Here is a 12,187-nt window from a genome sequence, read left to right on the forward strand (position 1 = left end):
TCAAACACGTACAATTTCGACAGCTAGTCAACAGATTTGCTCAATTTTTACCCCTTTCGAGAATCATGACATAAATTCTATGAACACGACCTTAATCCTCCATATGTAATGAATAACATTCAAAACACCATTGAGAAAGTATTTTGAAATAAAGTACAAATACTTACCAGATCCGGAGCGAAACAGTCACAAATTTCCCAGGTTCTATTTTGAACCTGTCGCTTCGCCATTTTGTGACTTCGCGATGTTCATTGCTGTTGGACTAAACCATTCTGTAAAAGGGGTGTTATAAGGCAGCGCGTCACTAGACTCTTTTTCCCTCACGGAAATCTGCTCCGTTGACGACGACCATGCTGCTGATGACAGAATGCGTTTTGCTTTGTGGTCTTTTGTCAAGGCGATTGAAGCTAGTTTTGTAAGCTATCGCGTACTTTCACCAATAGAGGGCGTCTATTCTCACGCTATCGAATATTCTGAAACGCCCTCTAGCTTTCAATGTTTCTTACATTTTATGGCGCACGTGAACTAATATAATACGAAGACTACAAGCATTTGCGTTGCATGATGGGATTTTGCGCTGTGTGTACATGTGTATGCGTTATCGTGGGAAGTTTGCCAGCGTTCAGCGGCACTTCGGGTGATTTTTTTACGTTTTATCCAAACCTTGAGTGAATGTTTTTACGTTTTATTCGAGCCTAAAAATATTTAAATAACAGTCATAGTTCTGTAGTACCGCTGCCGATATTTTTGACTGGTCAGCCGGACTAGTTGGCAAGGTGTTTCAGCTGGTCCGCCGCGATTTCTACTGGTATTTGGCCAGCGGACCAGCGTTAAGGTCGAACGCTGGACAGTGCGTGTGCACTGTCCGTTTACTATGCCTGCTGTTCACTCACTTAATGCACTGCCGCACTGCAGCACCCCTTGTAACCAGTGGCGTAACCAGAGGGGGGGGGCAGGGGGGGGCCGGCGCCCCCCCGCTCAGAACCCTTGCCCCCCCCCCCCCCACCCCCTCTTGCCCCCCCCCATATGAAATCAGAGATAAGTATATTCTTATAGGCCTTATATATAAATGCATAAAATGCTGCTGTAAAACGGAAAACTTTTATTCATTATCAGTAGGCCCTATGTGGACTATAACATTAAAAAATGCGGGGAAACGCGCGCGCGATCGTATTGGCGGTAAATGTTTGTTGTGGTTTTGCGGTTACAGAGAGTGCAGGATGTGACAAAGTTCTGTTAAATACGTGGTGGTCTGAACGCAGACCAACAGCTCTGTAAACTTCCATGGTCAGATGCACTACAGAGAAATTTACTACAGCACAAAAATGGCCAGCGAAAAAGGTTGCTTAGACCATTTCTTCTCCTTTGAAGCAAGCGGTGCAATTGAGAGGTAGGCCTATTATTTTTAAATATCCGTTTCGTAACTAAAATGTGATTATTAAACACCCACAATTTCGATCCTGTATTTTTGGCTTACACTTGTTACAATAAGGCCGAGTAAAAAAAGAAACATGTTTAGTGTCTGGGTTTCTCAAAAATAAGGAAGGAGGAGGGGCTTTTTATTTTTTATTTCAAGATGGTCGCCATGAATGTCAAATATCAACTGGTTTTTTCTGCTGCTGAAATACACAAAACATTAATGAAACAGTTTGGTCAAGGCATTCAGACAAGACATTCAGATTTTATTTTTTATTTTTTTTTGCTAAGATCATTAAAAATAACAATTTTTCAAAAAAAAAAAAATAAAAAAATGTGCATAAAAAAACTTAAGAAAAAAAAAGAGGTGTCCTGTAAAAAGGAAGCGGGCGGGGACGCTAAACATTTCTATTTTTCTATTTTTACTTGGCCTAATATTATTATGTTTTGGGTATTTACACACCCACAAAGCCTAGTTGAGAATACCGTGTACAACTCTAGATTGGTACTTGTTGACCACAGTTGGTAATTTAATCCTTTTATACAGTCAACAAGTTTTATCTTATACAAAATGACATGTTCTCTAAGATTTTGTTGTTTTCGCAATCTTTTGTTATGCTGACTATAGACTGTTTTAGAACTGCATTGGTGTGTATCAACTATATATCAGTTAAAATATTTAACAATAATCTTGCACTTCTTTGGCCCCCCAAATTTAATCTTTGCCCCCACTTGCCCCACCAAATGAAAATGTCTAGTTACGCCACTGCTTGTAACACCCCTTTTACAGAACGGTTTAGTCAAACTCAGCTGCGGCTTGGTCGGCAGGTAGTCAATTCAATTGGCTGGTACCTGCGGTTGGGTTCAGCGCTTGGGGTCAGCTCATGGTAACCAGCGACAGGTTCAAAAATAGAACCTGGGAAATTTGTGACTGTTTCGCTCCCGGAATCTGGTAAGTTTTTGTCCTTTTTTTCAAAATATTTTCTCCATTGTGTCTTTGAATGTTATTCATTAGACATTGAGGATTAAGTTCGTGTTCATAGAATTTGTGTCATTATTTTTTAAAGTGGTAAAAAATGAGCAAATCAGTTGACTAAAATATTTCGCCCTGCATCGAATGGGAGTGACTCGTAACCCTCCGGCTACGCCGTCGGCAGGAGGGTTACGTTATCGCAACTACGTGTGATTGTGAACAATGATTTAAAAACGACTAGTGGTAGATAGAATACGTAAAGCTGTACTACTTAGCCTAGCTAGAGTAGGTACTCCTACCAATACCAGTCACACAGGCTCCATGGCCATGCTCCTACTGATCCTAGCTACTCTACGAATCACTTCTTCATTTTATCAGCATTTTATTTGTGAAATTCATAATATAATCATAGACGTTTATAAACCATTGTCGTATGAGAGAGAGATTGGCTATTGCAAGCATTTACACCCCGACTGAAGGGCTAGGACTATGCTAAGTACCGAAGTAGTAGTAACTAGTACTTAGGGGTAGGGTCTTAGTAGAAGTAATTTTTTATATCCCCTTGCCTTGTTGTGTGGGTTTGCAGTTCGGTTCCCTTGACGGAATTTGGAAAGATCCGACCATGGAGGTAGGATGTGTACTCCCCCACCGAACTATGCGGTGTCGTTCGTTCCGCTATCAAATAACTTGGGAGACGATAGCGGAACGAAACCGCATACTAAACATACATATGGTGCATTTAGTGGGAAATAAGTCTTACTCTTAGTTAGACTAGTTAGTAATAGTAGAGTAGTGTAATAAAACATTGCAACCGGATCGGGCTGGTTGATTTTATTTTTTAGAGATGTTGATCCAACAAAAACACTTACCCACGTATCGCCTTCTTTCAGTAATTTCTCTGCCCCCATCGAGTACATAAGTGAGTTCTACGGTGTTAAATGTGGCAGTGTCACGCTCTTTCTGGATATCTGGATTGATTTTTGATTCAGGATCCAAAGAGATTGCTCTTGCTGTCGACGCCATACCGCTGACCGAAACGCACCCACACACACACACACGGACGGCGGACGGACTGGTATGAACCCGTGACCCGCAAAAAAACAGTAGCTATAAACTAGTCTATAGTGCAAGAAGTTTCTCGTGTTCCTTTATATACGGGCGGTCGAAGCGTGCGCTGTTGGTAAGTTGGCCGCTGTATGATCTTTGGCTCTACTGCTACTCTTATGCGTGAAAAAGGAAACAAGAAACATCTTGCACCAACACTATTATACTAGCCGCTATAAACTCGCGTACAGTTGACATTTCTGGTATGAAGAAGTGTCCAAGCCGCCATAAAACTTAAACATTCTTTAATTTTTAGTTCCAGAATTATTTAAGAGTTTGGCTGAAAGTTCTAGAAGTCCGGGCCATTGTTTGTCCATTCATCGGCCGCGCTGCCGTGTTGCTTGGGCACATGTACATGCATTATGCCAATTTTAGATGGGTAGCGGGTCCACTTCCTCTGTCTGCTGGCCCCGCCTAGAAAATCGTCATAACATTAAAATTTGTACGAGATGAAAGCCCTTTAAAATCGCCATCCGATTGTGCCAAACTTGTTTAGATTTGACATCAGTCTGGCGAATTGAACCAGTTATAATTTTGTGATTTCTATTTGACAGCTCTGTGCACAAAAACAAAATCCCGTTAAAGGAACATTACAGATTTTGTTCTGCTTGTAAACAAGTTGCTGGCAGTGTAAGCACTTTATGTAATCTACCATAATACATAAACTAACAAACCTGTAGAAGTTTGAGATCGATCGGCCATCTGGGTCACGAGAGAATAATGAAAAACCGATTACAAATTTTGCATTGCATCGATGCCAAAATTGAAACTCCAAACGCGAGGTTAGATAGTTTATTTCTCATAAAATATGAAATTTCAAGGGATGTTTTCTACTATCATCATCATTAGACTGTGTAAGTTTTATGTTCATATGTGATCTTCACGATTTTTGTTTCTTACCAATTATGTTACGTTCTTTTAAAGAGGCTATTGAGACTCCGCTCGGAGCATGGTCCCGTAACTTGTTATTTTTTCCGCTGTGAGAGGAAGTGTCCGAGCCGCCCTAAAACTTTAAAATTCGGAAGCAGGGATATGCCAAGACTCAGGTACAAATTTGTCAAGAGCAATTATACAAGTCTCTTTTTTAATTTTATTTTATTTATTTTTTTTTTTTTTTTGGGGGGGGGGGGTGTCGGGAACACTCCCTGGCCTCTAGCCTCGCTTTGAAAATCTCCCTAGCACTTAGTTTTCTCTGTGCTCAAAAATCATAAAGGGAGGCTTGTTGTGTTCGTTTCGGAGCACAGCCGCCTACTTGTAATTTTCGGTTTCAAGAAGTCTGGAAGCCGCCCTAAATTCGGATGCCGGACATTCCAGGATGACTCAGGTACAAACCGCGTCTCTCTAGCAATTTTTAGGTCCAGAAGGATTCAAGAGCATAGCTGAAAGTTTTTTTATAAGTCCGGGCTTTTTTTCAATGAGTAAACTTTTTTTCTCCATTTATCACCACGCGCCGTGTGTATCATGCATTAATAATGCCCCAAGTTTTTGGGAGATGTGTCGGGAACACTCCCTGGTCTTTAGCCTCGCTTTGGAAATCTCCATAGCACTTAGTTTTAAACGAGAGGAAAGCCCTTGAAAATGTCCACCCAATGGTGCTAAACTTGTTAAGATTGAGCAGTGATTTGGGGTCAAATTGACCCGTTGTAACTTTTGATTTTCTCTGTGCACACAAATCTTAAAGAGAGGCTTGTCGTTTTTCGGAGCACAGCCGGCCTACTCCCCCCCCCCCCCCTCCCCCTTGTCATTTTCGGTTTCAACATGGAGGTAGCTAATTCTACCTCCATGGTTTCAAGAAGTCTGGAAGCCGCCCTAAAACTTTGAAATTTGGATGCTGGGACATGCCAGGATGACTCAGGTACAAACTGCGTCTCTTTAGCATTTTTAGGTCCAGAAGAATTCAAGAGCATAGCTGAAAGTTTGTATAAGTCCGGGCTTTTTTCCACAATTATTGTTTCTCTCCGCCTTGTCATTATTTTTCAAACTCGTTAATATTGGAGTGCGCCCTCATTAGTTCAGTTTGTAAATATGGGATCGGGAGAGGGAGATTTGACAGATCGACGACGACAGATGACACTGACAGAGAAGTCACTGCGGTGTATGTATGACAACTAAAAGGCATATGTTCACCAAAACTTGTCCACGTTTTGAAGGTATGTTTCGTGTAAAGTAATCTTACATATATAGGATTTGAGGCATTGCATGGTGGGGTATAAATATATATATTTGGTTTGCGGTAACACCATGTGTGTATCTACTTGAAGGTATGTTTCGTGTAAAGTAATCTTACATATATAGGATTTGAGGCATTGCATGGTGGGGTATCAATATATATATTTGGTTTGCGGTAACACCATGTGTGTATCTACTTGCCAGGTAGAGTTGTTCTTAGGCCATATTCAGTGCCCCCCCCCCCTTCCCAAACACAGTTTGATCCCCACATTTGATCCCCATAAATTTGATCCCCAAAACCAATCCGATCCAACAATAGCTATGTGACTTGCTTTCACAAGTCACAAGACTGACTTGCTTACACAAGTCACAAGACTGGGACTCAAATCATTACTCTGCTGATCAGAAACTCAAGCACTGGAGTGTGGTGCACTTAGTCACGATGACTAGAGCAAGCTAGTTGAAACGTTGAGACCAATTCCAAACTGACTCCGCGGCAGTACAGTTATTACGATCCCATAAGCTAAAGTAGTAGTCCAGAATATCTATACCATCCGCCCTGGTAATAGTTATAAAGCAGGACAGTTCTTTTCAGAACTGAGAAGTCTCCCGAACCTCAGATTATCTACTCCACGGCAGTAGAATAAAGCAAGACAGTTCCCTAAGAACAACTCTACCTGGCAAGTAGATACACACATGGTGTTACCGTAAACCAAATATATATAATCTTACATATTCAAGTATTTGTTTGCCAACAACTACTTCCATTTCGATATCAGTCACCATTGCAATAAAGCTGTCAAACCCGTTTGTGTGTCAGGTTCCTTGCTTAGTTGCGACATGGAGGAAGAAAATTTTATTCTTCCTCCACTGGTTGCGATAACGTAACCCTCCTGCCGACGGCATAGTACGCCATTGGCAGGAGGGTTACGTTATCGCAACTAGTTCCTTGTTGTTCTAACTAAATCCATGGAGGATTTCTACGTGCATGACCGTGACGTGGCCTCCATGCTCTAATCATGGATGGAGGTCTACTCCATGCTCTATATTGGGTGCGTTCGTTAAGCTTCCCTGGGTCTTACTCAATGCTCTGATGAGCCCCTGACAAGAGCTAAACCAACGACCACTCACCGCTCTTGTAGTGACGTCGTTAACCTGGAGCCAGCCCCCCAGGAAGTGCTGACCCACTCCACACCTTCACAAGCATGGCACTGGGCCCTGCCCTGGGGGCTGACCTGGGTGGGCCCTACTCCTAGAACTATTTTGGTTTCGTCCGGCTGTCGTCTCGCGTAACCTCATAGGTTTATATCTCTCACGCGTTTAACGACCCATGGTTCAATGAATTTTGGAATCAGAAATCTCTCTTTATTTTAATTTAAATCTCGTCAAAATTAGGCTCAAAATGTGTCCTTTGATATCTTAATGTCCGCGAGGGGGCGACCAGAGAACCCACTCCGCAATCTCAAAAAATGTTAAATGTTATAAATTCTTACCGTAATTCAGTCCCCAAATACTCCGTGTTACCACTACACTACAAATGCTGATTGTCCCCGAACTCTGCCGAACGCATCGCGAAGTCACGACACGTGACGAGTGTGTGCATATAATTTTTTGCCCAGGACAAACGTGGAGAATTTTCGCACACGTTTGTCCGTCCTAGAATAAAAAAAAACACTCGATCCAAGCTTTGTGTACGGGAGATGATAGCCGGACGAAACCGAAATAGTTCTAGGAGTAGGTGAGCCCCTGGAATGACATCAAAAGCTATTCGAAAACCACCGGGGCAGACCGGGGATGACCCAGGGAAGCTAAACGGATGCGCACGTAAATAATCACCTCCAAGCATTGCTCTAAATGGTCAGTGTGATACGACGAGCATGACGGGCGACCTGATGGGCAAGTCGTGTCTTATACTGGTCCAATAATATTGTGTATCATTATAAGGTTTGTTTACATTTTTATGCTTTTTAGCAATAAGGCCGGAAGGACATTTTTAATTTTGGATTTAGAATAGGGTAGCGACGAGTTCTTTCATGGCCATTTAAAACTTGAGCTCTGTATGTACATGAACGATGTCAGTGTGTTGCATTGTAATGACTGAGACGCCGTTTTCCCGACAGTTTCCGGTTCCGTTTGTGCGCGTCTAATCTTGGTGCAACACTTTCACACACAGTGCGGCCAACTCACCGACAGCGCCCGCATTGCCCGTAACAAGAAACGTCTTGCACCAAGACTAGCGCGGAGTCTCTGCTCACAACCGGTTATAAACACTGGTCATTGTCAAAGTATGTATGTTTGTTTATAAATATAACCACAGGGTTGTGGCTGCATGATAAAGGACCAAGCCTGAAGGGAGGTCCTTTATAGCACGGCCATGACCCTGCATGATTTTAAATGGATGTTCAAGACCAAAGGAATAAAAGGGTAGCAACGCGTTCTTAAACTGCCGTTAAAAACCGGATATGGAGAGGCCCTTCGGCCCGTCGACCTTTTCTCCCTTCAAGCAAAAACAACTACATTGTACTACATATTGTATTTTTTCCAATTGCCGAGCATCAATCTTGAAAAATTATCCCACACCTCTCAGCAAATAGGACCAATTCTTAGGGCCAAAATACATGCACATCAAGTTGGTGCAAAATCTTTACACTGAAACCCTTTTTGTGGCTCTCAAATCTGTCTAATTTAGAATAATGTAGGCCTATTGAGGGCCTACAAAAAATTTGAAACTCAATGCTCTGTTTTCTCACTATTTAGTTGGGTGCACTCCTACCTACTTGAATGGCGCCCTCTATGTGCAACATTTGTTTAGTCTCCAACTTTCTCTAGATGCAGCATTATTTTGTGCCCCTTAACTTGACAGCTTTTGGGTGCACAGAACTGTGTCAACAGACCATGTGACCTTTGTTTACAATAAAGTGACCTTGTGGGCCATGGTCAGTCGCAATACACTTTCTGTGTCATTTCTTGATATTGGTGCTAGTCGTTCTGTATGAGATATTCTTTCCACTAAGTTTATAGACTGATTTGTACTTGACACCCAAGGCTTTAAAGTGATGATATTAGAAATGTTGTGGGCTTTGTACTCTGTATATAATGTTGGAAAAAACGGTCAGTTGCATTACACAAAAAGGACAGTAAAAAATACACTTTTCAAAAGTTACCTCCAACTAAAACTGTTTACTAAGTTTTACTACATGTTCAACACAGCTCAACGTAAGTATCCAACTGGATGGTTATACATGGTCAGCAACTTGAAGTTTTAGGTATACATGGCAAAACCATGGTCAGTCGAATTACCGTTAGTCGCATTACACTTTTTCAGTCAATTTAGCCAAGCTGGAGCCCAAGCTGAGTTCTTATTTGGGAAAATTGGGTTCGTTCCTTTTCAACAGCTAAAAATAAATTGATTTCATATGTTAGTTTAGCTATATTTTCTTGAAGTTGAAAGAAAGGTGTGACACAAATTTGATTTTTGACGTCATGTCCATAATGTTTGCTTGAAATTTCCCTCATCCATTCCAGGGCTTTTCAGTCGGGCAAGATATTGCACTAGTCGTATTGATTTGTTCATAATTCCATTTGTTATAAAAGTGTGCCCCTGTTCTTTAGTATAGGTACCTTTAATAAAAAGTCAATAAAAGTTACGACAGTGCAATTTACAATAGAATTTAGAAGATATTTTTAAACTTCAGGCTGTGAACAAATCGCAAATCATGCCTGCAGGCTGTTTTTAAAGCTATTGCAATTTTTTTAACCTAATTATTATTATTTTTTTGTAGGGGGGGGGGGCACTTCTGGCCAATTAATTGATAACTGTAACCACTGTGCAATTCAGCCTTCAGTCTGCAATTATGGTGTGAATAAACCATTAGTAATAATTATATGAGAAATTATCAGTTACATAAAAAAGGTAACAGAATCAAAAAAGCATAAAGACATCCAATCCAACGCGCTCTGGGGGCACAAGTGTTGAGCCCCATTTGCTACGGTGTCTTCAATGCCTAGGTTATGCAGAAAGACACCGCAGTTGTTCATTTGTACAACAGAGAGCGCTACCAATTTTGATTCGTCGGATTGGTGTGATAGTGTTTCTTGATTCTTTTTTTCAACTATACTGTAATCCTTTTTCAGTGTCCAGGAAAAAACTCTAACAGGTTGTTGGAACATTGGGGTATGGCAATGTAGAACAGGCACTTCTGTGTGTTTCTTGTCTCAAGTTAGCCTCTTTCAGGGTCCAAGGAAAAGGCCAACAATTAACAGGTGTGCACACAGTTGGCATGGATATTGTGACTTTTATATGCACTTTAACCTCTGACCCATGAGGTGACCTTATTCAACCCATACATTTGGTGTAATGTAATATATTTTTTGTGTCAAGTTTCTGCATACCATTCGATCAACCAGCTCAGTGGGGGGGCTCAGAACAATAATTTTTAAAACCCTTCTTGCACAGCTATTTTCACAGTTTGATAGCTCTGGGCAAACTTTGTTCATCATGATCCTAGAAAGTAAAAGCTCGGGAAAAAAAGTTTTAGTGTTTGTGCAAACTGCTGGACCTAAATTCTCTCATCACAATGAGAACATTGCTGGTTGTTATGGATAAGGATTACAAAACCAACAGGAAAAACTTTTTATTTAAAGATGATATATGCCCACTACAGGAGTTTCATCATGGGCCTTATTTCATGTACATGTAGCCGCTTTTAAAGGGAAGGTACACGCTTGGTAATTGTCAAAGACCAGTCTTCTCACTTGTTGTATCCCATCATAACCATAAAATAACTCGCCTGTGAAAATTTGGGCTAAATTGGTCATCGAAGTTGCAAGAAATAACGAAAGAAAAAACACACTTGTTGGACGTAAATTGTGTGCTTTCAGATAAGAATAAAAGACTTCTAGAAGTCTTTTATTATTTTAGTGAGAAATTACCTCTTTCTCAAAAACTATGTTAGTTCAGAGGGAGTCGCTTCCCACAATGTTTTATACTATCAACAGCTCTCCAATGCTTGTTAATGTTACCAAGTCAGTTTTTAAGTTAATATTTGTTTTGAGTAATTACCAAACGTGTACCTTCCCTTTAAAGCACAAAAAGTACAACAAAATTACTCTTAACTTACTGGAAACTTTATGCCCATTGCCTAAATGTCTGCTCATTTACACTGTAAAATACCCATTTGAACCCATTTTTGCTCATCACATTTGTAAAGGAATCATGATTCTGTGAAAATCAGTTTTTTTCCGAAACTTTCACTTATTATTTGAAGGATGTAGGCCTTCAAGGCAAATTCTTAATGTATATTTTGTTATTAAAAAAGTAGACCCAAAACCAAAACAACCCAAACTACGACTGTCGTTTAACTTTTAGAAGGAAAAGTGGTTATGTGTGTGATGACTTTGAATTCTAACCCCAATTGGTTTGTCCAACTTTTAAAGAAATTAAGATCTAAACTTAGAAGTCGCATAATGTACACATCAGCTTGTTCCTAACTTGAAGTTTATGTCAAGCTTCCCAAGTGTTGTAACATGCAATTTGCTTTGCTGTAAACTTCCTCGTTTCCTTCAAACAAGTTGTTAAAAGGAGCCCTTTCATTTTAGTATCAAATACACCTGCTGCTGCATGGAAAAATATAGCAACAAAACAAATAACAGAAAAGTCATGCAACATTTGCTCTGCGAATAACTAGTATAACTTTGAATAGGTACTGGTATTGTTGTATTTGTTTTCTCTCTATAGTACATTTGATAGTTTCAATACCATGGTTTTTATGTCAACTGATCCAGGCACTGTTCATATTGCTTGTGTTATTAACATGCGTGATATAAGAGTAGGCGTACTTCCCACAAGGTAAACCCACAATCAGGCAGCAGTTTGTTTATTGACTCTGTGGGGGACAGACCTCGAGATCTTCAGACTGGTCATTCAGGAATATTTCTACCTTGTTCATTGCAAGAGATGGTGTTTTCTCTGTAAGGAGTTATAATCAGACATCATGAGACTCTATGGCATGAGGATTATCGTGCTGGCCGTACTTGTTTCTTGCTGCCTTTATGCAGTGGAAGGTCAAGGTATTGTTTTCCTCACTGCGCTTTTGTTCAACATGAAATACTGCTGTCAATTTTGGATTGTTTTTTGTGTGCTGGTTAGAGTGTGGGTGCTTGTGTGTGTTTCCTTTCTTTCCCTCAAAGCAATATGCATCATTGGTTTCAATGGAAGAGTAAATTATTCCTATCTCGTTGAATTCAGTTTCCGTTATTGAAAGTAAAGACACTCTTATTTTGTTTTTTTGTTTTTCTTAATATTGTGCTGTTAAAAATGAAAATCTGTTGTCAATTTTGGATTGTATTTTTTTGTGCTTGTTTGCGTGCTTTGGTGCGTGTGTGTGTTTTTTTTTTAAAGCAATGCGTCATTGGTTTCTATAGAAGGGTAAATTATTCCTATCTCGTTGTATTCAGTTTCCGTGTGAAAACATTAAATTATGTTGTTATTTGTATTTCTTAACTGTGCTGTGCAAAATGAAATAC

The 12,187-nt window shown here is 40.3% G+C and overlaps 1 protein-coding gene across 3 annotated transcripts in view; it reads left to right on the plus strand.

Moving 5' to 3' along the window:
* The first annotated feature begins 11,547 nt into the window (after nt 1-11,547).
* The window catches only part of LOC139949632 (uncharacterized), a 61,699-nt gene continuing 61,059 nt past the window's right edge, over nt 11,548-12,187 (plus strand). For all 3 annotated transcript variants that reach the window (XM_071948072.1, XM_071948074.1, XM_071948073.1), the window contains exon 1: nt 11,548-11,731. In XM_071948072.1, the coding sequence (XP_071804173.1) occupies nt 11,656-11,731 (76 nt within the window). In that variant the 5' untranslated portion in view covers nt 11,548-11,655. The remainder of the gene's footprint in view (nt 11,732-12,187) is intronic.

The sequence above is a fragment of the Asterias amurensis genome, chromosome 17, assembly GCF_032118995.1.
Source record: "Asterias amurensis chromosome 17, ASM3211899v1".
NCBI classification, from domain to species: Eukaryota; Metazoa; Echinodermata; class Asteroidea; order Forcipulatida; family Asteriidae; genus Asterias; species Asterias amurensis.